Raw genomic sequence first — 27,803 nt, forward strand, 5'->3', positions numbered from 1 at the left:
GGCTGACACCGGTAGTCTCGCAGAGGGTGCCGGAGACACTGTCGTCGTCGGGGTATGGACAGAGGTCGCCGAAGAGACCTTTGGAGACCGGAGAGACTGGGATAGGTGCGGGAGTGGTCCCAGGGCAGATTCTGAGGGGGAGCTCTTCTCGCCGGAAGGTGGGGTCAGTCGTGGGGGGTGAGGAACAGCAGGATTGTGGGGGGGAGGCTATGATTTTGGGTCAGCTGAGTCAAGTGGGTCAGGCCAGAATGGATCATATAAAGGATTTGGAGATTGTGAGGCAGGGTTCAGGCAGGGTTGAGGATAGTGGTTTAGATATACTAGGGTTGGAGGAGTTAGGGTCAGATGCGATTTCATCCAGGTGGGTAGTTAATAATTGCATACAATTCTGTCCTAAAATTGGTATTTCGGATGAGGGGAGAAAGGAGGAGTTGGAGGCCTTGTTCAATGCTATTGAAGTTTCTAGATTGCAGCATGATTCTGGTTTGGGGGGTATCTCGGATTGTGTTCCTGAATCCAATGGAATTGAGGAATTAGAGGAAGGTGAGAGGGTGGATTTGGTGGATCATGAAGCTTAACATTGTAGTATGGAATGTGAGAGGGTTGAATGCCCTCAAAAAAAGGCTACGCATTAGGGGTCTATTGAAAGAATGGAAAGCGGATTTAGTGTGTTTGATTGAGACTAAGATGGAGGTTTTTTCCCGTGAGGTGATTCATAGTTTATGGGGAGGTCAACATGTAGGGTGGAAGTACAAAAGTTCTAATGGTTTGTCGGGGGGGATGTTATTGATGTGGGATAGGAGGGTAGTGGATTGCAAGGAGGAGTGTGTGGGGCATTTCACTTTGGCTTGTTCTTTCCAAAATGTGGAAGATAATTGGGTTTGGGCGTTTGGGGGGGTGTATGGGCCGAATGAGGAAGGGGAGAGAAGGGCTCTTTGGGAAGAGTTGGCTGGTTTGTTGAGTGTGTGGGAGATCCCTTGGTGTTTGGGTGGGGATTTCAATATGGTACGATTTCCTAGTGAGCGATCTAGTGGTTCTTATTACTCTTCGGGCATGATGGACTTCTCAGATTTCATTTCAGAGAACAATTTGGTGGATATTCCGATGATGGGGGGTCAATTTACTTGGTCTAATAACCAAGAAAATGAGAGTTGGTCGAGGATTGATCGGTTTTTGCTTTCTCCGGATTGGGAAGACCATTACCCAGCGGTGTCACAGAGGAGACTTCAACGCCTGCTTTCCGATCACTTTCCTTTATTGTTGGATTGTGGGACCCCTTGTGGAGGTAATAAGTCTTTTAAATTTGAAAATATGTGGCTTAAAGCAGAGGGTTTTGTGGATAAGGTTTCTAATTGGTGGGGGTCGTATTCGTTTGAGGGTTTACCTAGTTATGTGCTTGCTAATAAATTGAAATCCCTTAAAATGGACTTGAGAAAATGGAATGAGGAGGTGTTTGAGGATATTGGGAGGAAAAAGAAAGAGCTGTTGGGAGGTATTGAAGAGCTGGATGAGGTGGCAGAGTCGAGAGGTTTAGACCAGGAGGAGAAGAGTCGGAAGGCAGACTTGTTGAAAGAGTTGGAGAACACCTTGTTGTGTGAGGAAATTCATTGGAGACAAAAATCGAGAGCTTTGTGGCTCAAGGAGGGGGATCGAAATACTCGTTTCTTCCACAAGATGGCTAATTCTCATCGTAGGGGCAATCGTGTGGAGGTGCTTAGTATCAATGGTCAATTATCAGGGGACCCAGCTGCAATAAAAGATCACATAGTGCAGTACTATCAAGGCTTATACTCGGAACAAAGCACTTGGCGTCCTAGAATGGATAACCAACCATTTTTGTCTATTGATGAGGAGGATAATAGGTGGTTAGAAAGAGATTTTGAGGAAAAGGAGGTTTGGGAGGTGGTAAAGAGCATGGATGGTGACAAGGCCTCGGGTCCAGATGGCTTTTCCATGGCTTTTTTTCAAGCTTGTTGGGAAGTAATTAAACAAGATGTTATGGCGGTTTTTGCTGAGTTCTATCGAAGACGTCAATTGGTGAAGAGCTTGAATGCAACTTTTATTTCCTTGATTCCGAAGAAGGCGGAAGCGGTGGAGATGAAGGACTTTAGGCCCATCAGTTTGGTGGGAGGGGTGTACAAAATTGTTTCTAACGTGCTTGCCAATAGGTTGAAAACTGTTTTGGGTAAGGTCATCTCCTATTCTCAAAATGCCTTTATAGGGGGTCGGCAAATCCTAGATTCCATTCTCATTGCCAATGAATGCGTGGATAGTCGCATGAAATCGGGGTAGCCAGGTGTTCTTTGTAAATTGGACTTGGAAAAGGCCTATGAGCATGTCAATTGGGATTTTGTTTTATATTTGCTGCATAGGTGTGGTTTTGGAGAGAGGTGGAGGGCTTGGATAGAGTGGTGTATTAAGTTGGTGAGATTTTCCATACTTGTGAATGGTTCTCCGGAAGGCTTCTTCAATAGTTCGAGGGGAATTCGGAAAGGGGATCCTCTCTCTCCTTTGTTGTTTGTGCTTGTTATGGAGGCTTTGAGTAAAATGGTGAATGTGACAGTAGAACAAGGCCTTTTGAATGGGTTCTCGGTGGGAAATAGGGTTTTATCGGACTTGATGGTCTCTCACTCTTTATTTGCGGATGATACTTTGATCTTTTGTGAAGCTTCTATTGAGCAAATCCGGTATGTACGTCTCATTCTTTTATGTTTCGAAGCTGTATCGGGTTTGAGAGTGAATCTGGGAAAATCAAAGATTGTGGCAATTGGTGAGGTGGAGAACATTGGGGTATTAGCTAGTATCCTTGGGTGTAGTGTTGCCGAGTTGCCTATGAAGTATTTGGGTCTCCCTCTAGGGGCGCCGTACAAGGATACAGTTATGTGGAATGATGTGATTGAAAAGATGGAGTGTCAGATGGCGGGTTGGAAGAGGATGTATCTTTCTAAAGGAGGTCGCCTAACTCTTATTAAGAGCACTTTGGCTAATCTTCCGACTTATTTCTTGTCTTTGTTTCCGATTCCTGTAAGTGTAGCTAAAAGGATTGAGAAAGTCCAAAGAGATTTCTTGTGGGGAGGAATGGGAGATGAGCCTAAGTTGCATCTTGTAAGTTGGAATCAAGTTTGTCGTCCCCTTCGCTATGAAGGTCTTGGCATTCGGAAGATGCACCAATTTAATCAAGCTCTTTTGGGGAAGTGGCTTTGGAGATATGCGAATGAGAGCGAGGCTCTTTGGTGTAAGGTTATCAAAGCTAAGTATGAAGACAAGGAAGGTGGGTGGTGCACGAAGGAGGTTTCAGGTTCCCATGGTGTGGGCCTTTGGAAGCACATTCGTCAAGGGTTGAATTTTTTTGCCAAAGGGATCCGGTTCGAGGTGGGGGAGGGCTCGAAAGTTCACTTTTGGCATGATGTTTGGTGTGGGGAGAATTCCTTGAAGCAAGCTTTCCCGTCCTTATTTAGTATTGCCAGACATAAAGAAGCTTGGGTGAAGGATAATTTTACTTGGAGGAGTGGGAGAGCTTAATGGAATGTTATTTTTGTTAGGCCCGTTCAAGATTGGGAGCTGGATTTGGTTTCTCCTTTCTTTGATCGGTTGTATTCTTGCAAGATTTCCATAGGAGTGGCAAATCGTATGTGCTGGATTTCATCCAAGAAAGGAAAGTTTGAGGTTAAGTCGCTCTACAAGGCTTTGTCCCACTCCTATCAAGAGGTGTTTCCTTGGAAGAGCATTTGGCGAACTAAGGCTCCTTTGAGAGGCTTTTTTTGGGTGGACAGCAGCTCTAGGCAAAATCTTGACTCATGATAATTTGCGTAAGAGGAACATAGTGGTTATGGAGTGGTGTTGTATGTGTAAGAAGTCCGGAGAGACAGTCGATCATCTTCTTCTCCACTGTGAGCTCGCGAGTGTTCTTTGGTAGTCGATCTTTATTCGGTTTGGTTTGCATTGGGTCATGCCTTGCAGGGTGAGAGACTTGTTCGATAGTTGGTGGTCGGGAGGATGATCCCAAAGCGCAGTTGTGTGGAAGATGATCCCTCTGTGTCTTATGTGGTGTATGTGGATTGAAAGAAATGCTAGATGTTTTGAAAATTCCACTAGGACTATAGAGGAATTGACCAATTTTTTCTTCTTTACTCTTTACTCTTGGACGGCCGCTTGGCTAGCTCCATTAGAGATTAGTTTTTCTGATTTTCTCTTCCATTTCTCTCCCTCTTAGGCGCTCTCTTTTATACTTCCCGTGTAAATGGGTTGCGCCCCTCTGCGCTTTTGTTTTATATCACAATTACTTATCAAAAAAAAAAACACCTGTACACCTAAAACAAATCTTTTTTTTTAAGGAAAAATGGAGAAGAGTTTGGTAGCTTAGTGGTGAAAATCACATCTGAAAATATGTTTGGTTAACTAGTATAAAAAGAGTTTTTAACGTTTGAGAATGGAAAGTTTTTGAAATTTTTACCAAACATGTAGCAAAAGGGCATGTTTGGAATAGGTTTCGAAAGTCCTTTTTTATTTAGATTTTTTGAAAGAGTTGTTAACAAAGTAAAAATTGAGAAATGTTATTTGAAAACAACTTTCCAAATGGTTTTACGAAAACATAGCAAGTTTTTTTGATAAGTAAAAAAACACAGCTAGTTAAATAGTTGGAATCTATTGTAATTATGGTATATTTTTAACTTGGGTTTAAAATTAAATTCATTCTACTTAATCAATCTTTTGTGTAACATATATGTATACACATACATATATCTGCATTTTTTAAGCAAAAATTTTAAAGAGTTCAATATTTTTCTAGTAGCTTAACTTATGAAAACGAAACAAATGTAAATTATAAAAGATTTCTAACATAAGTCTTACCCTATTTCCTTCTAGGACACGACGAACATCTTCATGAAACCACAATCTACTGTGCTCGTCAGGTTCATTCGGTGATTCTTGTCGAACAATTTCTCTACCCATTTCTTGTAGCAAGTCATGCATAGTTAATCTATCAAACTTATCAATAGATATGAGAGATTTATCCACAAGGACTTTTATTCCAAAATCTGGAAAGAAATCACCCCTATCCAGTATTTTCCTGACATAACCTACTTTTTCACTTTTGAAAAAACATGCAATGTCAAGGAAAATATTCTTCACGGTGTCCTCCAACTCATCATAACTTATTCTAAGTATTTCTTGAATTTTTTTATTAGGAATTTTTTTATACCTATCCAATGCACTTTTCCATTCATGCAAGCTTTTACCAAATAGATCCGAACCCAGCACTATTAGAGCCAGTGGAAGGCCCCTTGCATAACCTATTACATGTTCTGTGAGTTTCACAAAATCGTCATCAGGTTTATCACTTTTGAAGGCATGTCAACTAAAGAGCCGAAGAGCTTCATTGTTATGCAAGTTATTCACCCGGTATACTGAATCAATTCCATGTGCACGAAGTAAATCTTTATCTCTTGTTGTTACGATGATTCTACTTCCTAAGCCAAACCAATCACCTTTTCCAGCTAACTTTTCTAATTGGACTAGCTGATCCACATCATCCAGAATTAGAAGCACCCTCAAACTGTGAAGCCTATGCTTTAACAAAGTAATTCCTTGATCAAGATTGTCAATCATTAGACTTGAGTCTCCTAGGAACTTAGAAAGAAGCTTATTTTGCAAACGGATCAGGCCATCCATTTGGCTGGAAGTTTCTCTAACGTTTTCAAGAAAACAACTACCTTCAAACTGAGAGGCAATCAAGTTGTAGATGGCTTTGGCAATAGTTGTCTTACCAATTCCACCAGTTCCGAAGATCCCTACCAAGCATGTATTGTCTTTCTTCTCAATATCTAAAAGTAGGTTTACATGTTGTAGACGAGACTCTATTCCAACTGGATATTTGGCAACTTGAAAGAATGTCTTTTTCACTAATATTGAATTCACCCATTCAATGATTTCATCAATAAATTTAGGTTCATTCCTACCAATACAAAAAAGATAACAAAACATCTAATGAGTTACTTTCACAATAAAATAATTAAATATGTAGTTACAATGATTTTTTTTCTTTTTCTTTTTTCTCCGTAAGTAATGACAATGGTAGGCTATGAATCATGATGTAAGGGATAATCTTCCCCTCCCTATAGCCCAATCCTCATGTTGACTACAAGTCCTCCCCATATTAGAAGGAAAATAAATATATATACTAGTCTAGAATGAAAGGCCCAAAAGTAGTTAGAAATGATATGGATAAAAATCCTTTATGATAAATGGTGATTTGTATCCTTTAAATAAAGGGGTTTGTTTAATTACCCTAATTTAAGAGATTTGCTAGTATTTGAAAATATTCAAATCACTTGTAAAATATTGTTGACACTCAAACTATCATGAAAAGATATACCAAAAAAGCTTTAACGTGTTGACATATGTCATACACCAAACCACCTAAAATCTCCATGTTTTTCTCTTTCCTTTTATCTCTTTGAATTATCATGAAACTCTATATAATAGAAATCATAATTTATCACAAAGAATTTCTATCTTAATCAAGAAATACCTGTAATTCTCTAAATGCTTTCCGGACAAATCAGCCACTTCTTTTAGAGCTGTCTTCCACCCTTTCACCTTCATTACATCATCCTTGAACCTTTTTTCAAGTTTAGCGAATGCTTCTCCAACACTATTGGTTTGATGCCGTACTTCCGACGGATTTACGTCATAGAACAATGGTAGAACATGTTTCTCCCTTATATTTCTACACTCGAGGATCCTTATTAGTTCATCCAAACACCATCGGGATGATGCGTAGTTTTTAGAGAGTACAATGATCAAAATCTCTGACTCTTCAATGGCCTTAACAAGTGCTGGTGAAATTTCATCGCCGCTTCTAAGCTTGTCGTCCATGAAGGTGTGGATTCCCTTTTGACGCAAAGCGAGCATAGATGGGCAGTAAAAGTTTTGCGAGTATCTTTGCCCCTGAAACTCAAGAACACATCCCATCGAGGAATGGAAGAATAAGAGGAAGAAGAAGACGAAGAAGCTCCATAGAAGGCCGATGATGAAGTTGCAAGACTGCTAGTTACTAGAGAAAATTGAGAGTGAATTAGAGAATCCATTTTCGGGACGGACGAGTCATTGAAGCCCAAAAGAGAAGGAGATCTGATCGGGTGAGTTGGGTCGGAGGAAGATCCGGGTTGGAGAAACTCTATGACCGGGGCTGTGTTGGGTTGGGGTTGGTGTTGCTGTTGTGGTTTTCTGTGAGAGCGGAAATGCGAGATGAGGAAGATGGTGAGGATGGTGAAGTTGAGGAAGAGCCAGAGCCAGGGGGAAGTTAACCCATTGGCCATGAAAGCCCAAATTGAGCTCATCTCAGCAAACACAGAGACACAGATTCTTTGGCTACTTGGTGTTGTGGATTTGCCGACACACAGGTTTGGAAGAAAAGAATACAAGTTTGGTCGGGCCGTGATACTAAGAACGCCGGCGTGCATGACTGTTCATGCACGCTAGGCTATTTTTTTATTTTTTATTTTTCAATAATTATAATAATAAAATATTATTTTTTATTATTTTAAAATATCAAACCATCCCGGCGAGCATCACGCCGGACGTGATGTTGGACCGTGATACACAGCACGCTAGCGTGTGTGGCACGCCAATGTAAATTTTTTATTTTAATTATAAAAAAAAAAAAAATTACACTGGCGTGCGTGGCACGCCAACGTGCTGTTTAGCTTCACCCGGTAAAAAGAGAAATCCTATTTTGTAATTTTTTTCAGTAGATTTATTTATTTATTTCTATTCAAAAATGGTAGGAAGGGGAAATCAATTATGGCTATCGTATCTAAGCGTAATCATCTTAGCATCTGCCTGCTGGGAGCTGCACAAAAAAGGTCTAGACGGTGAACCGCAAGTGCTTCTTCAAGTCCGACTTCATAGCCTAACTCAGCCCCACTAGGGTATCAAGGTGGCTAGTATTAATTAGGCATATGTGGGGATTCTCTATTGTGGAGATTCGAACCTACGCCTTATTACATGTTCCGATCACTTGAGAAATTCCTAGCCATTAAACTACCACCCTTGATGGGTTTTTTTTTTTCAACAAAATTGGTATGCTCAATTTGTCCTTTATTTTTATTATTTTTTCTTTTTAATTAATATTAATTTAAGGGTGAATTGAACATGCCACGTGTAACAACAGTTCCACATTAGAAAGATTGGGAGTAGCCAATATAGAGTGAGTGGTTTATAAAGATAATTATGAGTGCTAAGTCACACATTACTTAATTACTACATAAAAACTGTGTTTTTTTATAACAGATTCTATGGAACTCCAAATTAGTTACTCCTTTTAAGGTAATAGCAGAAAAGTGATAAGCATTTTTCTTTGGGTGGTTACACCACGTCAGCCGAGTATACCGGAAGAATACGGAAAATTCAAAATAGTCTAGAAGGCCTATTTGGATACACAAGTTTTTCCAACTCAATTCCGTTTTTTTTAATTTATCAAATGATGTTTTGGTAGATAGCGGCCGAACCAATTTTATTCGGATTCATTCAACACGATTGGATTCATTCAATCTTTTCTACAACAAAGATACTATGGATTGGATTTCGTCTATTCGGAGTAAAGAATGTTTCAAGATTGAGAAGATTCTGTCTCAATGTATATATTGAACACAATATATTCATTCATGTTGAGTTTCTTTCTTTGAAAATTTAAGAAACTTAAACGAATAGAATTATATTAACAATTTCACAACAATCATCACCCTCTTATTCTTCTAACAGATCACCAGCCCCCAGAAGTTGATGAAAAAATTGGAAGATGTGACAATGGTAACAATTCAATAATTACATTCATCAGAACTTAGAAATCAAGATGTGTGTTCTTTTGTTGGCTTCGGCAGGTCCTAAGATTGGCGATGTTCATCGATTGAAATGTCGATTCCCGTTGAAAAGAGATCTTGAAGCAATAAATCTGTGTTCTTGAAATGGAGACCAACGATTCCGAGTTCCATGGCAGCCTCTACATTTTTCAACCTGAAATGGAGCCGATTATATGAATTTCATGTCTAATGACTCTCGTGTGATTGGAAGCATTCACAAGAAAACGAGAGAAAATAAAAGAATACAACCTGTCGTCGATGAAGATACAGTTTGCTGGATCAACTTTAAGATGGCTCAAAACTTCCAAATAAAAATCAGGATCAGGCTTCCTCTTTCCTGAAACATAAGGTATTTATGAGATCATTCTTTGCAAGTAATGGCACTGTCCATATAGTAGTGTCCTAACTCTTCTGATATTAACATTTAAACAAGAGGATTGATTTATTTGATAAAAAGGAACATAGATTGATAAGATGCATGTTCTTCCTTGGAAAAGAAACAGAAAGTAATATAAGCACCAAATTGTATGTAGAGAAAAGAAAACATAAATTCCTTTTCCTAGTATGTTCTTTCTAGTTTTTTTGTTTTTTTCTCAAGTAAAGCTAGCCAGCTCTGAACTTTAACAGGCCACTAGACAAAATGAGAAATCAAGAAAGTTGTAAAGAGTGAAAAACAATTCTCTCCATTGTAACATTCAGAGGATAATGAAATTCATCTCAAGAAGCTAAAATCTTACATAAATTTACTCACTTTTGGAAGTAACTATTTTGCTAAACTGAGATCTTGTCCATGCAGGTTGAAATTATGCCTTTACTCCATACAGATATTAGACAATATCCTTAGTGTAATACGCATTGCAGACTACAAACTCTAAGTCAATTCAACCTGATAGCATATGGATAATAGAAGAACATTCATGCATTCAAACCCCTCTGAAGGCAACACAAATACAACCATGCGCATGCACGCTCAAAAAGAGAGACAGAGACAGAGACAGAGACAGAGAGAGTCCAAACCATTGAACATACCAATTATACATGAACAAAAAGTCCAAGATAAATATCTTGAAATTTGTAGCTTGTCCTCAATCATTTTGTACCTACAAAACCAAATTTCTATGAAGGATGAGCCACATCAATAGATACAAAATCAATATAGAAAAACCCGTGTCTTACCAGATTGGGTAGTTTGAGAAAGCATGAATTTCATAGTTGTTTTGTTTTAAAGCATGAAGCAATTCTTCAACACCTTCTATGTAGGAATATCCTCTTCTCATGCAATTTTTGAGGCCTGCAACAGCATGTTCGAGGAGAGTACATTTTATGTTATTGATATCATAAAAAAGGTGTTGATTTCTAATACCTATTAAAATATTATATCATATCGACCAATCACGTTTATCCAATAATCTTGCTTGAAGGGCATTGTTGACAAGAAAAAAAAGGAGCATATTCTAGGAGCACAACTTTTTACATTTTTTTTTTTTTTAAAAAAAATTCAGCTCTCTTCTACACACCAAACTACCTTGGTGTTCCACCTACATATTTTTTTTTGTAAGTAAATGCATTTTATTAAAAATCGCAAAACGCGCAACTCAAGTGCACATGAAATATACAAGAAAAACACCTAGTTAAAAGAAATAAAGAAAAAATCCATAAAAACATGAAAGCTAGTAATATTTAAATCAAAGGCATATGTCCAATTGTAAAGTCTAAAGAAAAAATCTTTCATTCCTCCACCATCCTTTGCAATCTTCAAAACTTCGATTATTTCCCCAAAGACACCACATGAGGTGGGATAGAACTATCTTTCACATTTCAGCATTCCAAAGCCTACCAAATTGCCCTTTCCAACAGGCAAAAAGGTCTACTTCTCAAGACATAACCCATGCCAACCCTACAAGGTTGAAGATGGTGGTCCAAAAAGCACCAACCATTTCACAATGGTTCACTGACTTCTTGCTCTTCTTACACATACAACACCAATCAACTACTATGATATGTTGCTTTCTTAGATTATCCATAGTGAGTACTCTCAAAGAAACCTTACTCCGCCAAATAGGAAAATGAGTGCTACCATGGGGAGCAAGGATAATGTAGTAAGATCTTACATCAAACAGCCCTCTCTTGGAAGGGTACCCAACAAAGCTTGTCTGTACCACCTTCTCTCAATCTAAAGGAATACAACAAACTCAAGAACAAGGTAACATCCACCTCCCAATCTTGAGTTGCTCTGTGAAAGTTATCATTCCATTGATGAAATTCACTAGAGAACTCAAAATGATATTCCACGGGCCAAACTAAATAATTCTGGATAAGCTTCATTGGAGGCTTGATCCCCACACTACACATCATGCCATAATCTAATTTTGGAGCCATCACCAACCACAAATCTAGTGTGACTAAAAAACTCTCCCCAGCTCCTTCTGATAAAGTATATTATGGACCCTCAACCCTCCTTCAGAGATTAGAGAACAAATCTTAGGCCAGCAAACCAAGTGGAATTTGAACTCATCCCCAATGCCACCCCACAAAAAGTTTCGCTACAACTTCTCTATACAATTGGTAACACCACCTGGTAGGAAAAAAAGAGACATAAAGTAGGCAGATTCGAAGTATAAGAACAAACAACACAAGTTACGAAGATGCTCTAGATTTGCCCCACAAAAATCAAAGTATTGTACGCGAACATAAGATGAGAAATGTTGAAGTCACCAACATTCCTAGGCCCCACCGAAAAGCTTGATAAGAGACCCCCATTCACTAAGGTAGAGTTCATTCTACTCAGTGCCTCCATAACAATAGTAGATAGCAAGGAAGACAACAAATCTCCCTGTCTCAAGCCACGAGAACTACTAAAAAGAACCGTCAGAGTACCTTTCACCAATATAGAAAAGCACTCTACAGAAATACAATGCACTATTAAATTACACCATTTCTCCCCAAAACTGTATCTCCTCAACATATACAACAAAAAGTCCCAATTGACATGATCATAAGCCTTTTTGATATCTAGCTTGCACAGCACACCTAGTTCCCCAGATCTAATCCTACTATCAAGGCACTCATTGGCAATGAGAACATAGTCTATAATTCTATAATTTGCCTACCCCTAATGAAAGCATTCTGACACTTGGAAATGATCTTCTCCACTATCATTTTCAACCTATTAGCTAGGACTTTGGCAATAATTTTGTAGCTCCACCCACTAAGCTAATGGGCCGAAGGTCTTTAATATCGACGACCTTAGATTTCTTCAGAATAAGAGTGGTGAAGGTGGCATTGAATCTTTTTTCAAAGATACCTTTAGCATGAAAATCATGGAACATATTCATGATGTCTAGTTTAAGAACATCCCAACAAGCTTGAAAGAACCCCATAGTAAAACCATCAGGACTTGGGACCTTATCACAATTAAAGGCTTTCACCACCTCAAAGACCTCATCCTCCTCAAAGGCTCTCTCCAACCAATTGGCCTCCTCCTTCCCAATTGCATAAAAAAAAGGCCATACAACTTAGGTTGCCAACTAAATCGTTTGATAAACAGGCTATCGTAGAACTACATAATGTAATCTTTTGATCTCCTAGTCTGAAGAGACTATACCATTAACCACCAACTGTTCAATAGAGTTATTCCTCCCATTCGAATTGGCCACTCAATGGAAGCACTTGGTGCACTTGTCACCCTCTCTTAACCACAACACCTCCTATCCAACATGAGCTTAATACCTCCAAAGGCACCCCTTAATCTAGAAAACACCTGTCTATATGACTGCAACCCCATAAGGTAAGCACAATACTACAAGACATAAACACCAGTTTATCTCATGGAAACAAATAATGTCTGTTTCTAATCTCTAAGAAAATTGCTAACTATAAGCCACTTCTCACCCTCATTTAGCCCTCTTACATTTTGAGATAACAATTTAGGCTTTCATGGAATAACCGAGATACCCTCCCCTTTGATCTGCTTCGTCTAAAATTGCCACCTATAGAATGATAACTAATGGGGCATAACTGATAGAGTGAACAGTTCTAATCAGCATGTGCAACAGAAAATCCAAGTTAACCTGATCATATGCTTTTTCGAAGTCCATTTTGCAGAGTACACCCGGCTCCCCAAATTTTATTCTACTATCGAGGCATTCTTAGGCAATAAGAACAAGATCTAGGATCTACTTTCCTCGAATGAAAGCTTAGAAATAATCTTCGCCAACACCATCTTAAGCCTGTTAGCTAGAATCTTAGCAATAATTTTGTAAATTCCACTCACTAGACCAATTGGGCAAAAATCCTTGGGATCAACAACCCCTGAAATCCTCAAAATGAAAGCGATTGAAAGTAGCATTAAGATTCCTTTCAAACTTACTTCTAGCATGAAAGTTATGAAAGACCTTCATAATGTCTTCTTTTAAAACACCCTAGCAAGCTTGGAAGAAAGCCATAGAGTACCTGTTAGGGCCCAGCACCTTGTCCCCATTCATAGCTTTAACTACTTCCAACACCTCCCCTTCCTCAAAATCTCTCTCCAACTAATTAGCCTCAACCTCACCAATAGAGTCAAAAGAAAGGTTGTCCAACACAAGCTGGCAACTAAATTGCTTGGTATACAACTTTTTATAAAACTAGACAATGTACTTGCTAGTCTCCTATCGGTAGGTAGAAAATGTGCCATCAATCAATAAGGGATCAATGGAGTTTTATCTTCTGTTGGAATTGGCCATTTTGTGAAAAAACTTTGAATTGTCGCCCTCCCTCAACCTTAAAACCCTAGATTTCTTCCTCCAACTCACCTCCTCCATGAGAATGGATCTCTCTAACTCACTTAATGTTTTTGCCTACTTCATTCTCTCCTCTTCTCTTCACCTAAAGCCCTCTCTTCCTCAACAATATCAAAAGCACATAGCTCTTCCAAAAGGATCTTTTTCTTCCTTCCTACATCACCAAACACCTCCTCATTCCATCTCCTTAAATTAGCTTTCAAAGCCTTGAACTTATGGGCCACAATGAAGCTCAGAAAGCCTTGGAAGTGATAAGAGTCCCACCACTATTTCACCCTATCTACAAAACCCTCAGACTTAAGCCACATGTTCTCAAATTTGAAGTACCCACTACCCTTTGAAAATCACCATTGTCAAGGAGGATCGAAAAATGATCCGAGCAAAGTCTAAGAAGCCTCCGCTAGGTCACAATAGGAAACTAATCTTCCCAAGCCAAAGAAACAAGAAATCTATCAATCCTAGACCAAGAAGGTAACTCTTGATTATTCGACCAAGTAAAAGTTCCACCAATGAGAGGGAGGTCCATTAGACCCTGATCAAGAATGAAGTCAGAGAACACTATCATTGATGGGCATAAGTGAGCTTCCTCGATCTCTAGCAAGAAACTGGGTAACATTGAAATAACCCCCAATGCACCAAGGTAAGTTCTACCAACTAAGCATACCAGTCAACTCATCCAAAGAAGCCTTCTATCCCAATCAAAATTCGGGCCATAGGCCCCCGCAAAAGCCCAAGTGAGGTGATTGTCAACATTTCTAAAAGTAACAACTAGGGTACTCCCTTACACAATTGTTGACCTTTTCCACCACCCTCCTACTCCCCTCTCAAATCCAAACAACACCAATTCACATGATTGCAACCTCACAAACTACACAGGACTACAAGACCAACCTCAAGCTTAGTCTCTTGAAGATAGACAATGTCAACCTTCCACTCTTTGAGCAAGCTCCTCTCCCTTGGACATTTATCCCCCTCATTCAACCCTCTCACATTCCAAGATAATAATTTAGGCTTCGTTAAGAACTGAGCACCACCTTTCTTTTTCTTTTCCAAGGCTTGAACTCTCCTTTAGGATCATAATTAATTGAGCATTCCAGCCTTTTAACTCCCTACTGCCTTTGTTACCAATTTTAGAAGTATAAGTTGACACCTTATGAATGCAGCTCACTACAACAACTGTCAAAAGAGCCATAAAGTGCTCCTCATAACCCACACACGAAACCCCCACAACACAATGGATTTCCTTAACTCTTGCAAAATTCAATTTGAGTACTTTAAACCTGAGCAACCAGATTTCCCCAACACAGCAGGGGAGTAGGAGCTAAGGGGAGTGCAAACCGAGTCTTCATATTGAAAAGTAACACGTCCCTGCACAGTGTAAGGTCATACTCAAACTGCATGTTACCTCCATCACAGCCCAGCTCCATTCCAACCAATCTAGACAGAGCAGATCCTTCCCCCTTATTACCATTAACACCGACCACCCACCCAAAACCTAGAGAAGAGCAAGGGGACAGGGGGCTAAAAGATCAGTGAAGGAGTAATACTCCTCTTTTTAATAGCAAGAGCCCACACAGAAGACACAAGGCTTGCTACTGCGCCAACAGGCTCTAGCCAACAACCACCAATAGGCCCTGAGATGTTAGCATCAGCATCCAAGCTCGTTGCCTGATTGACCATAGCACCATCAGATGCCTCCACACCACTAGGACTAATACACCGGTCAACTATAATAGTCTCCATGCCTGTAACTTTTGAGGGAGATTGAGCAGATGGTTGCGGGAGAGCTTTGTGTGATACATTCGACCCCTCACCTCTAACAATATCTGAAGCAATCTGGGAGCTCACCGAAGGTACAGTCACCTCAGCAAGCTCTATGAAGCTCTCCTTGCTCCCTCCACAAGAAGCAGCACCAGAAATAACCGGCAAACTCTGGGTCATTACCCCTAATGATAGTATGAAAAGCAATACATTGTAATCCATTAACCTAATTTGCAGCTTTGAATGAAGAGAGGAACAGTCAAACCTTGGTGTAGAGTTACCAATACTTGAGCTGAACACCTTATTTCCAAGATCTTTGTAAAATTGGGTTACTACTTTTTGGGCGTAAGAGGGTACATACTAAGATCAAGTGCCATATATAGTTTTCAATATTCGTATAAAGCCATGTACGTTACTTCTTCTACTAAATTCCATACAGCAAGCATGAAAAGATATTACTAGTAAAGCCCCCCTAATATGCAGCTCTGTTCTAGTCACATTAGTATTGTGAATCTGTACTTCATAATAAAGAAAGGAAAATAAAGTATTTGATGCAACAAAAAGAAAACAACAAACCAATATCATAGTGGCAAGCTATACAAGACTACTTCTGCACATTTCATAAGGATTGTCTTTCTTTTCCATTTTCAGTAAGAAATTAGAATTTTCATATGAGATCATGTTCTAAATCCAGCAAAATTCCCAGACATCATAGGGTGAATGCACCGTAGTTTGTAACACAAACATATTGACACTACAAGAACAAAAGCAAGAATAAGAAATTCTCACGAACCTTCCAAATCGAAAGATCTTCCATCTTTAAAGAATATTCTGGCCAGCTCCACCTACAAGAAAATTAGCCACGTATGCAACACAAAAATTAAGATGAGGTATGTAGGAAAACCAACAATATGTCTAGAAGATCATGTGATTGTCCAAAAGAAAAACTCTTTTTGACTTATCCACATATCTACAAAAAAAGGTTGAAGATACTAATGGAAAGTAGTTCAAAGATTCGATTGATGAATATTAAATAAGGTTTTATCCTAAGATCGGCTTTAGGGGGCTCAAAAAGGTATACTATGACCACAGTGTCTTTCCATGACCAATGAATATTAAATAAGGTTTTATCCTAAGAACGGCTTTAGGAGGCTCAAAAAGGTATACTATGACCACAGTGTCTTTCCATGATAAGAGAAACTGGCTATGCCTAGATATATCTGAAGATAATGAAATGTAAGGTGGGCAACATAGAACAGGTATGCCACTAAATCTGGTGTAAAGAGACATGAGTGGCCAGATCCACTCACAACAAAGATGTGGTTCTAGATAAATGCGTCTCAGTCACTTATTCCACAAATAGGTCAAAATATGCTTTAACATGGACTCCTAATGCATATTTAAATGTGTTATAGGAACATTCATCCCCCTAGTGCTCTTCTTAGATTTATTTCAACTTCATCACATATACAGCCAGGGTTAAGATAGATAACTTTTCAGTGGTTTACTGATGCAGATTAGGTGGCTAATGACTAATTAATCCATCACCAAAGAAAACCAAGAGAAAATTTATGCACGTCTGAAAGGAAAATATCAGCATAGTGTCAATATGAGGATACCTTAACCCCAAATTCATACAAGCCTTGTGCTTAATTAGTAAAAGAATCACACTATCGATCTGACCCCAAAAAATAATAATAATATTCATAAATTTTGGATCACAAACAGAGTCTCCTATATTTATTCACTTAAGATGCTTATATAGGTCACACAAGTCACATCATAAACATGAGACGTAATTCATTTTAGTAAGTAAATAGTAGAGGTAACAATTACTAGATAGGCTTTTTTTTTTTAGTTTTTTAGTTTTTTGATAGGTAATCAAAGAAGTTTTATAAAAAGCATAGGTGCCCCCAAGCATACAGAAAGTATACAAAAAGGACACAAAAAGAAGGGAAAAAAAACCTGCGAAAACCCAACAACTCCAGAAGCACAGGAACTACCAAACCAGCCCAGAAAGAATCCCACAGCTTTTTTTTCAAAACTTTTTGTCAAAATTGTTTTAGAAAATAGTTGCCAGTGTGTGCTTAAAGTGTAGATGTCAGGTCAATATGTATACTTACTTCTCAGACTAATGGCTTGAATCTTTATTTCTCCAGCATGTACAAATTGCATAATATTCGAAGACAAAAATTAATAAGAAAAAATTGAAGAAAATAAAACCATGAGAATTTTGCTCACCAATTCAAGGTCACAAGCTTCTTCTTTTTTACTCAATACAAGGCCCTTAGACAGCCCCATATAGTGGCCCACTCAATTTGCCTATGTTCAAACTTTGACTTAGTGATCTACTGTAGATCCTACCTTAAATTTAAATTAAAAATAATAAATAAATAAAACAGTAAAAAGCTCAAAAAAGAAAAGTTCAAATTCTACTATGCAATCAAACAGAATCCAAGGATCCACAGAAACAAAATTCCTGATTCTTTTCTTTTAGAATTTTGTAGAGGTACTCAGAGCCTATGCACACTGAAATCTACTTCATCTCTCATTTTTGTTTTCAAATTATGTAACAGTTTAAAGCTGTTTTCACTACTAACGGAATTTTTAGGTAGTAAAAATCTTGAAAAAGATACTTCTCTACACCAGTCACAAGTTCCAACTGTACCTCATCAATCATCCCCTTTTCGAACTCACTCCATGCAGTTGGGTGCTTGCATTCTATCAGTTCCTTCAACGACATTCTGAACATAAAATCTGAATTTGATTATCTAAGTATTGGTAATAAAACAAAGTAAACTAGAGAGTTTGTAAGAATTAAGTGAAAACTGAATTATCAAAGAAATTAAAAGAGTATTTCTAACTTGAATCAAGTGTGACATCAATTATGTCAGGTTGATTAAAAAAAATTCTCCAACCACCATAATGACTATACATCCATAACTCCTTAAATGAGTTATAACATGTAAAACCCATTTCCATGAGTCCAGTAAAAATTTTTATGATACGATTTATTTTATTTATCATTATGATTAGTATTTAGGGTGATTACTACTTGTACTAATAGTTTATTATTCCTTATCGTTAGAGGGATACTTGCAAACATTTGATTCTTATGAGGCCCTCTGGATATTTATTAAATTCTTATACTCTACCAGATTGTGCTCTGTAAATTTCTGGTATTTAGACATAAACCTTACCAAAAATTGATTGGGTTGGCATTAATGTGTGACATGTCAAGTGAGTGTATACCGAATCTCATGTCAAAATGATATCTTCTGTCCTATTTATTAATTTAAAATTGCTATCTACCAGGCAATTCAGGCACAGATTGTAGTTAAAACTCTATAATAAATAGATTTAATGTACTGACTTTGGAAGCCCAAGATGGTTAGAATAAGAGTTAACATCCATGGCTTTAATTAAGTTTCAAAGTAAATGATCCTTAGGATAGTTGTTGTCCTCTTTAGACACTAAATCTTTCAGCAGCAGATTCAAGTCTACCACCTCGCAGTGATTATAGTAAATTCTAGAAAAATCATTTTTTAATGAAAATTTTATGGTAACTACTGTATATGCAGTAGTTCATCCCTGTAACAGTACAAGTGATTTGAAGACCTCTTAAAGAGTCCAAATAATTTATAGATTTTATTCTCAACTTTGGTTAATTGGACTTCTTTGAAATTTCATATGGATATTGTTCGCATGTGTACTACTATAAATTTTATTATGGCCTAACTCTATTGTTTATTACCTGAAAGAAGGGAATTTCTTTTTTCTTTTTTTTTTTTTTGTAATTTTCCGATGTCCTTGAACGATGTAATATAAAATGTTTTGAGAATTTCCATACTTCAGAATGAGCATAGATTGTTTGAAGGGCATAAATGTGTTGCTGCCCTCTTTAGGTGGGTCCAGAAGTTTCTTGAGTCATATGAGAATTTATGTTTATGAGTTATGTATTTAACTTTTTGGTGATTTTGAAATTTTTTTTTTCTTTTATAAGTAAATCAATCTTAATAGAATGCGCAGAGGAGTTGGAGCGCAATCCAAGCACATAAGAAGTATAGAAGAGACCCTAATTAGAGAGAAAAAGAAGAACAGAAGTTCTAAAATTCAGTAAAACTAGAAAAATGAGGACTAATATATGCCACCATCCAAGCACAAAGAGATTTGATCATATAAACTTTTAACTCTAACACCGGTCTCTCACAATCTTCAGGCTCCTCGCATTCCGCTCTCTCGAAATGCTCCACATTAAGCACGGAGGATTTGTCCTCCAAACTTCTAAAATGTAATGGCTTCTCAACTGACATCTCCAGCTAGCTAAAAGCTCCACCACCCTTCTAGGCATGACTCACTCTACACCCAAAAGATGGAAGATCGAACCCTACAATTCTCTAGCCACTTCACAATGGAGAAAAAGATGATCTATGGTGATGCTGGACAACCAACAGAGAACAAGAAGGAAGAAAAAGAGAGAACGGGGAACATGAAAGAGGGGAAAGAAGAAGAAGAAGAAGTGGGAAAGACAGAAGAAAAAGTTGGGAAGAGGAAGAAGACGAGGAAACAGTCGACCATTTTTTTATTCATCAAAAGTTGATAGTCACAATACAAAATTAGGTTTAAATAGGCTAGTAAATAAACCCTAATAATGACACAACCAAATTCTGGAAAATAAATAACAAAAGCACCAAAAATAAAATCTCCAACTCTCAATCACCCAGACACAAAGTCATGGGCTGGGCCGTCCTACGATGTCAAGGTCCAAATGACTAAATGGAATTTGAACTCGTCACCAACTCCAACCAGCGGCGGAGCCAGGATTTTGGTTCAAAGAGATCAAGATTAAAAAATAAAGTTTTGGTTGACAAGGTGATCTTCACACTTGGTCTCTATCATGAGGATGGTCTTACTTTCTTTTTCAAAATCATCTTTTATTGTTTCTTTTACTTATCAAAAAAAAATTCTTTGAAACTCTTCTTTAAATTTTTTTTTCTTAACAGCTTGTAAATCATATTCCAACACACTTTGCAATACATAAAATATAAACCATGTATGGCTCATACGACAAATAAAACTATGCATGCATATGATATACTTGAGCATACAAGGCAAAACATTTCATAATAAAACATTAATATCATTGGTGGGAAGTTGTACTTAACCAAACATGTTAAACACTTACCAATGTAAAAATGCATTTCAGTACTATTGGTAAGAAGTTTTACTTACAAATTTTCACTAAGTCCTTCGCTTACATGTTCGATCCGTACAGCATGTTCGTCTGCATTACGTTACGTTCACTAGTTAGAATTTATCCACCCATGGAAACCATAAACTCTTCTTGAACTCTAAACAACCTTATCGCTTGAGAAAATCCTAACTTTTCAGTTCTGGATAGTCTCGTTCGAATGGACTGCGATCGCAGTTACAAACGAGGTTCTCTAGAACTAGCTTGTTTGAACGCATCTACGACCAATTGGTCTAGTGCCTATGAGCCTCACCATGCACTATCTAATTGGGACTGTTGCGCATTTGGCAGTAAATTGGACATAACTTTCACTATAAATATCACAATCGCGCATATGACCACAATCCGAAAAAGTCTTTTTTGATACGCACATCGTGGCCACCAAGCTATGCGCAATAAGCACCGTTTTCAAGCCCAAAATTTACCGTTTTCTTCTCCAAATCACTAATTTAAGTTATTTCTTATTATTTTAGGGAATATTTGTTTCCTTTCACCTTCATCGTATTGGGTTGTCTTGGATTATGCCTAGACAAGTGGGAGACCTTTTCGCTTGTTGGAGAGGGTTATATGACAGTCCTCAAAGGATGATGATAGAACTAAAGTCTTTCTTCTTCAATACTCTTTACCTCTGGGCAGCTGCTTTAGACTTTCCTAACGTGCTTGGTTTTCATACTTTCCTTGATTTTTCTTTTTTTCTCTTTCTAGATAAGTGTTTCTCTTGTAAAGTTCTTGTGTACTTAGGTTGCGTCTTTTACGCATTTTAATGACATTTCGATTACTTATCAAAAAAATTTATGTAGGAATTATTACTTGTCTTATAAAAATTATATTTTCAGATACGGATTACCGTATGCTATGTTATATTCAAAATGTTATTGAAAAGTATGGATTTGAGAAAGTATGGTGACATTTTATAGTTAAGTCTTATAGTATGATCTGGGATTAATAAGATTCACATTCTAACCTTCATGGCCAATACACTATCCAACCCTTGTGATCAATGCATCTTTTTGCTCTGGTAGCCAATGCATGCTCCATTCCTCATGGCTAATGAATGTTACTTCAACTCTTCATGATTGACAATATGTTATGCTGCTGTTATTATACTTGTCAGATCAGGGGCTAGGGTTGGATGCCTCATGAACCTTAATAGACTCATCAAAATTGCTAACCAAAAATGTTATTGCATAGCAGTTAGGTTAAGGCCAAAAGAAATATATTATGCAACTTAGAAGTATGGACTTGATAATTATGCTAACATGGCTTCTCTTCTCATCAAAGTTAATCATGTTGTTTCCAATTATTGCATAAAAAGTTAATTACTAATAAAATGAAATGAGGTTTACAAATGTTCGAGAAAGTTTTTCCTATAAAAATGATATGAAATGTCTTACTTTACACACATTCTAAGCAAATTCTAATGTCATTTAACTCCTATAGGGCTTCACAACTCACCTTTTTTTTTCTTTTATAGTGAACAAGTTCTTATCTTTGATGCAATGAGAGTCCTAGATGATGATGCAAGGAGCTTATGCTTCTTTTTTGACTGGAGATCTCTTTTAGTAGCCTCATGATGTTTTGATATTTTGAGGTTATGTATGCATATGGAGATTGGGCAAACTTGTGATACTATTCAAATATGATGATTTCTCTTTTATTTATGGAGAAAATTTTTAGCAGCCTTTAAATTTAAATATGAATTAGAATGATGCTTATTTATTGTTTCTGGGAGTGTTAATATCAAGCCAGCTTGGTGTTAACATGCTTGTTTCATGTACTAATCCAACTTACAGATTAGGTCATGACTCAACATAACATTGGACAGTAATGTCCACTATGCTTTCAATAATACGAGAAAAAAAATATCAAAAATCAAATCCTACGTAGCCGGTTGGAAAAGTTACGAATAAAAATGAAGTGTTGTAATGATGAACACAATTTCCCTAGATTAGATGGACTTCAACAAAGACTGCAACCAAAATATTAATCAAAAGGAGTAATATTATTCAATTAACACAATACCCACACCCAATTGCATCTTTAGAAATGTAGGTGCAACTAAAAAAAAAAACACTTCTTTTGTACTCCAACAAGCTAAGTGTAGTATCCAGATATCAGTTCTATAAATTCTTAAGCCATGTACTGAAGAACGGGATATGAGACAATCCATCAATGACTAAATAAGCCATTTGATGAGTTTGAGCCAAATCCATCAATGTCTAAAAAAGCCAATTCTACCAAGACAAGAAAAAAAAAAATTCTGCCAATTGCATAAGTACTCCTGGATACTTCTCATTTCTTCTTCTTCTGTTCTATTACTTTCTTCTCAATAACTGTAACATTTTCCACAGTTTACATGTTCTAGAGTACTTTTCAACCATCTCCATCGGCCACTAGCCTCCTGAAGATGGCTTTGAACAACAAAACTTAACAATACCATTGCAAGACAATGAAAGCATCGTGAAACCTATAAAAATCTCTAAAGCCACTGTTCCATCAACTATGACAAGTCTAAAGTCATGCAAGTGAATGAATTTGAATTCTTTATAAGCTTCTGATAAAGTTTCTTTCATTCACCACAAAACGCATTCAAGCTTATGAACACTTCAAGTTCGTATCTCAAACTATAGAACATATCACTAATGCTGTTATTATCCCTTTCAAGGAATAGCACATCCCAGGAAAAGAAGAAGATCCTTTTGAATAAAAACAACTAAAACAAAAACAAAATCACGTTTTCCCAGTGTATTTAAAAGCAAACTGAAACTCTAAAATCATAATGACTTTCAATTAAGCCACTTTCCTCATACAAATTCAACGTATTCTTAAATAATTTTACGCAATAAACAAACCCCGCTAACCCTGTTATTGTAAGTAAATCCCAGCAATCCCCCTCTTGTATCTGAACAAAACAAAGTAGAACTTATTGAACAAAACCAGTTGAGTAAACATTAGCATTTCTCAGCCCACAAAGAATTTTCTGAGAAACCCATATAGAAACAAAATCATCCCAACTCAAGAAAATGGAACCAAAGAGAAAATAATAATAATAATAATAATAAAGTAAACTTGAGTACCCGAAGAAGGCAGGGACGTCGTGGTAAAAAGGGTCGCGAACAATGGTGTCCATGATGTCAAAGAGCAGTATGGGGAGCTTTCTGTTACCAGTTTCAGATGAGGCTTTGGTATTGAGATTTACTGACATTTTGGGACGTTTTGGGTACGAGAATGATGGGAATGGAAACGCTTTTAGAGGAAAGGAGGAGAAACATGTGAGAGCCATTTATCAAAAAATGGGTCGCCCCTCGTTTGCGTTGAACTTTTAAAGGAACGGTACATAGTTGAGAACCATTTCTTTTTTCTTTTTTAATTGTTTTTTTTTTACAATTTTCTAACATTTCCGAATCTCCAATTATGCTAATTTCACGTGATTTTTGAAAATAAAGCAAAAAAAAAGTAAAGATTCGATATTTTTGATGAAGAAGAATCAGGTTCATCTTGGCTATGTCATCTCTCTTCCCGGCAGGGCTGAAAGAGCGGGTGCTCCGTAGAAAAAAACAATTAATCACTTATATACATTTAGATATATCACTTATCAATTTCAATATTTAGCCTATATTTTCATTAAATCATGTATCACTCATCATTATCATTTTGGTGTTTAAATATATAAAAAATGTATAAAACTCTAGAAACGACATCGTATGTAGAAGAATATTACCAACCATATTACTATAAAAATGACGTCGTTTTCATTTTTTTCTCTTTTACCTTAGCGGTTAGGTAGTTATGAAATAACCACTAACCGTCAGTAAATTGCCTAAGCGATTAGCGAGGTAGTTAGCCAATTTTACTAATCACCTAGGTAGTTGCAATTAGCGGTTTTAGCCAATAATTATTTAAGGAGGTTTGAGACTCAGAAAAGGACTAACCGCTAACCCTTATCCATGAAAAATATAGACAATGGCTCGTTTGGTTCGCATATGCGTATTTCATTAGAAAATGAAATAGTTATTACTGGAAAATTGGGAATAGAGAAGAGTGAAATGAAATAATTATTCATATTCTTTAGTTTGATACTTTGATAACAACACACATGCTTTAACCGAAATTGAATCCAAATGACTAAAAATCTCATATTATTTATTTCTTTTTTCTTTCAACTCATATTGAGAAAAAAAAAAAAAAAAAAACGCAGCCACCCTCGGAGCTCCTCTAGAATGGGTGGCCACACATGCTTTAACCGAAATTCAATCAAAAGTCACATATTATTTATTTCTTTTTTCTTTCAACTCATATTTAATAATAAAAAAAATTAAATTAAATTAAAAAATTAAAAAAAAAAATTAAAAAAGAAAAGAAAAAACAGAGAAAATAAAGAGCGGCCACCCCCAGATGGCCTACGACCACCGCAAAGGAGCTTACAGGGTGGCTACGGCCACCCCTAAAGCAAATCTAGGGTGGACCACTTTATTTTTCATGTTTTTATTTTCTTAAAAGTTTAAAATAAAATAAAAAATAATATAAGTGTTTTTAGAAAATGTATTATATTCCTTAAAGAAAAGTTATTCTTCTCATTTCTTTTAAAAGGAATAGACCCTTACCAAACGAAAGAATGATTATTCCTATTATATTCTATTCCAATGGTCTATTTTGCAAAGCAAACGTGCCCTAGGACCACTTGGAATAAAGAGCCCCTACTATCGGGTCCATCTTGATAACACCCATTTTGCAACCTCTAATTACTATGTGATACATCATCAATTTAAGAAAAATGCAAAAAATAAAAGTGAGAACAATCACACTAAACCAGAGAAAAAAAACCCGTAGTCGGCAAGACCCACGCCGTGAGTCCAGCTAGACCCACGCGGGTCCATCGAGACCCATGGACCCACGAGTTTGGCCGGTGGTGAACACCTCAAACCCCATCGGCCGTGACCTGCCTCAAAATCCGTTTATAATGCTTCAAAACCCGTTTCTAATACCCTAAAATCCGTTTTTAATGCCTAAAAACCCGTTTCTAATGCCTCAAAACCCATTTCTAATACCTCAAAACCCGTTTCTAATACCTCAAAACCCGTTTCTAATGCCTCAGAACTCATTTTTGAATTCAAAACTAAAACCTAGATATGGAAGGTTAACCTTTTAGGGATTTTATCACCCTAAAATCTAGTGTATTTTGGTCCAACTTATTTTTGTGCACTTTTTATATTTTTGCGTCGGTTATTGATTGAGGGTTGTAAAAGGAGTGTTATCAGGATTCTCCTTGGAATAAAACCTCGATATACTCCATGCCACTTCACATAACCATTGAAACCACATAGTCTAGAGGGAAACCTCCCACTATTGCAACCAGAAATGAGTGGGAGCCCATGCCTTACCCAAATGAGTGGGAGACGGACTTCATCATATAGGATTCATTCCTGAACAAATATTTGTTTTCCCTTTGTTTACAGTCTTCTTTTCTAACTAAAGCATCGGAGGTAGTCCCCGCCAGCACACCCAGCAAGCCCCCTTTGCTCTCATTTGTCTTCCTTGCTGACATCCTCCACTGGCGCTTAGTGTGCAATCAACTATATCAACATGCTTCTCATTAATTACTTAATAATTGTTAATAGTATATGTCTTAAGTCAATTCGATGAATTAATTTTTATTTATGCTTTATATTTGTAATAAATCACATATAATTTTCTATCATAAACCATTTATATTATATTTTAGAATATTATGGTACAGGTTTATGAGGCTATTGGCGATATATGAGGATTATGTGTTGAAATATATATAAAATATAAAAGAGAGCGGAAGCATAAAAAGATGTATAGGCTACATCTTGTATATTCAGTGTATCAAATTATATTACATAACTCTCGATTTATAGAGAGACAATGAATAGTTATCAAGAAACCCTAAAGTTGACCTAAACTAATTAAGGACTATAATAAACCTTACAAGGAAATATAATGACGGAGAATAAAAATATTCTAAAATAAAGAGAAATATCCTTCAAAAAAAAAACATAATGAGAAATAACTTATTAAGGAAAATATTAATAAACCTAATTTAGAAAATATAAAATATTCCAACACAATGCAAGCTGAAAGACATCTTTTTTCCATACATTCAGGTTTGTTTGCTTCATAATTACGGTTAACTTTTAGTTTCATAGCCGTTGAACACGGAGTAATTCTAAAAGTCTCTCTTATATTACTCTTGTGTCCCTCCAAGAATAATGTAGCTCTTAAAATCACAATTTGATTAAAATTCAATAATGATCAATTACAAGCTCAATGGTAATTTTAAGAAACACATCATTTTTGGAGGGGCACAAGGGAGACTTGTAGCATTACTCATAAACACAACCAGCGATATTTTACAGTTTGCAACACAAAATCTTGAGGCAACTACATGCATTGATTTTTTATATTGTTTACTGTTCAAACATCATAAAATGTTTACGTAGTTTACTCTTCAAACCGCAATATTTGACGTCGTTAAAAAAATAAAATAAAAAAAAGGCAAAATGATTTTTTTTTTTTTTTAACACTAATATTGTTGTAACCAACAAAATAATATAGTAAAAACAAAATAACAAAACCTAGCGGCTTTGATACATTTTCTCTTTAGATTGGTACAACTCAAAGTGTGCACTTTGAGTTGTACCAATCTACTCAAAGTTGTACCAACTCATCGTGAAATCTACTAGCGGCTCTGCATGCAGCCAATAATGAGAGCAATTGACTCTCCATAGCATTTTGTTAGTTATGTCTCCATCATTTTTCAACTCCAGCACCTTCAGCCTGCATTCTCTTTTCTTTGTTCTTTAGCCGTTGCACTACTCTTCTTCCACGAATGAACATTTCAAGATCGACATAAAGGAAAATTTCACAATGACGAGGATTATGCATGATAAATAAATTAAAAAAATGTCAAAAATTGACGTTATAGTTACACAGTTGTGCCACCTTCTATCGAAATTTTGATATGTCCAAAAATTCCTTAAATAGACACGAACTCCATAGTAGCATAATGAACATTCACTAAATGCATCACTATTTTCATACATTATTTTCTTATGCCTAACCAAAAGAGAACAAAAAGTTAGATAATAATCACAATCATATGCTGGTAGTCATGTATTTCTA

At 36.8% G+C, this 27,803-nt stretch overlaps 2 protein-coding genes across 2 annotated transcripts in view; both read right to left on the reverse strand.

The window, feature by feature from the left end:
• Positions 1–6,975, reverse strand: part of LOC132169026 (disease resistance protein RPV1-like) — an 11,918-nt gene extending 4,943 nt beyond the window's left edge. Inside the window, exons 1-5 of the mRNA XM_059580115.1 lie at positions 6,533–6,975; positions 5,361–5,956; positions 5,204–5,306; positions 4,852–5,092; positions 4,738–4,743 (exon numbers count right to left, since the gene is read on the reverse strand). Of these exons, the coding sequence (XP_059436098.1) occupies positions 4,738–4,743; positions 4,852–5,092; positions 5,204–5,306; positions 5,361–5,956; positions 6,533–6,975 (1,389 nt within the window). The remainder of the gene's footprint in view (positions 1–4,737; positions 4,744–4,851; positions 5,093–5,203; positions 5,307–5,360; positions 5,957–6,532) is intronic.
• Positions 6,976–8,644: 1,669 nt separating this feature from the next.
• Positions 8,645–23,993, reverse strand: LOC132172283 (flavin mononucleotide hydrolase 1, chloroplatic). Its single transcript, XM_059583756.1, has 7 exons — positions 23,735–23,993; positions 18,075–18,150; positions 16,200–16,251; positions 10,041–10,155; positions 9,894–9,964; positions 9,114–9,201; positions 8,645–9,018 (listed from the first exon to the last, which is right to left on the reverse strand). The coding sequence occupies exons 1-7, from the start codon at positions 23,938–23,940 to the stop codon at positions 8,889–8,891; spliced, it is 738 nt and encodes a 245-aa protein (XP_059439739.1). The 5' UTR covers positions 23,941–23,993; the 3' UTR covers positions 8,645–8,888.
• Between the last annotated feature and the right edge of the window lie 3,810 nt (positions 23,994–27,803).

Source organism: Corylus avellana, chromosome ca2 (assembly GCF_901000735.1).
Source record: "Corylus avellana chromosome ca2, CavTom2PMs-1.0".
NCBI lineage: Eukaryota > Viridiplantae > Streptophyta > Magnoliopsida > Fagales > Betulaceae > Corylus > Corylus avellana.

Bases quoted from the DNA above. Each gene is read 5' to 3' on its own strand.
- LOC132172283 (XM_059583756.1), bottom strand. From the start codon at position 23,940: ATGGCTCTCACATGTTTCTCCTCCTTTCCTCTAAAAGCGTTTCCATTC. The intron at 9,202-9,893 runs GTATGTTCAATG...CTTATGTTTCAG, and splicing joins TTTTTGTTCATGTATAATTG to GAAAGAGGAAGCCTGATCCT. The intron at 9,019-9,113 runs GTTGTATTCTTT...GCTCCATTTCAG, and splicing joins TGTATCTTCATCGACGACAG to GTTGAAAAATGTAGAGGCTG.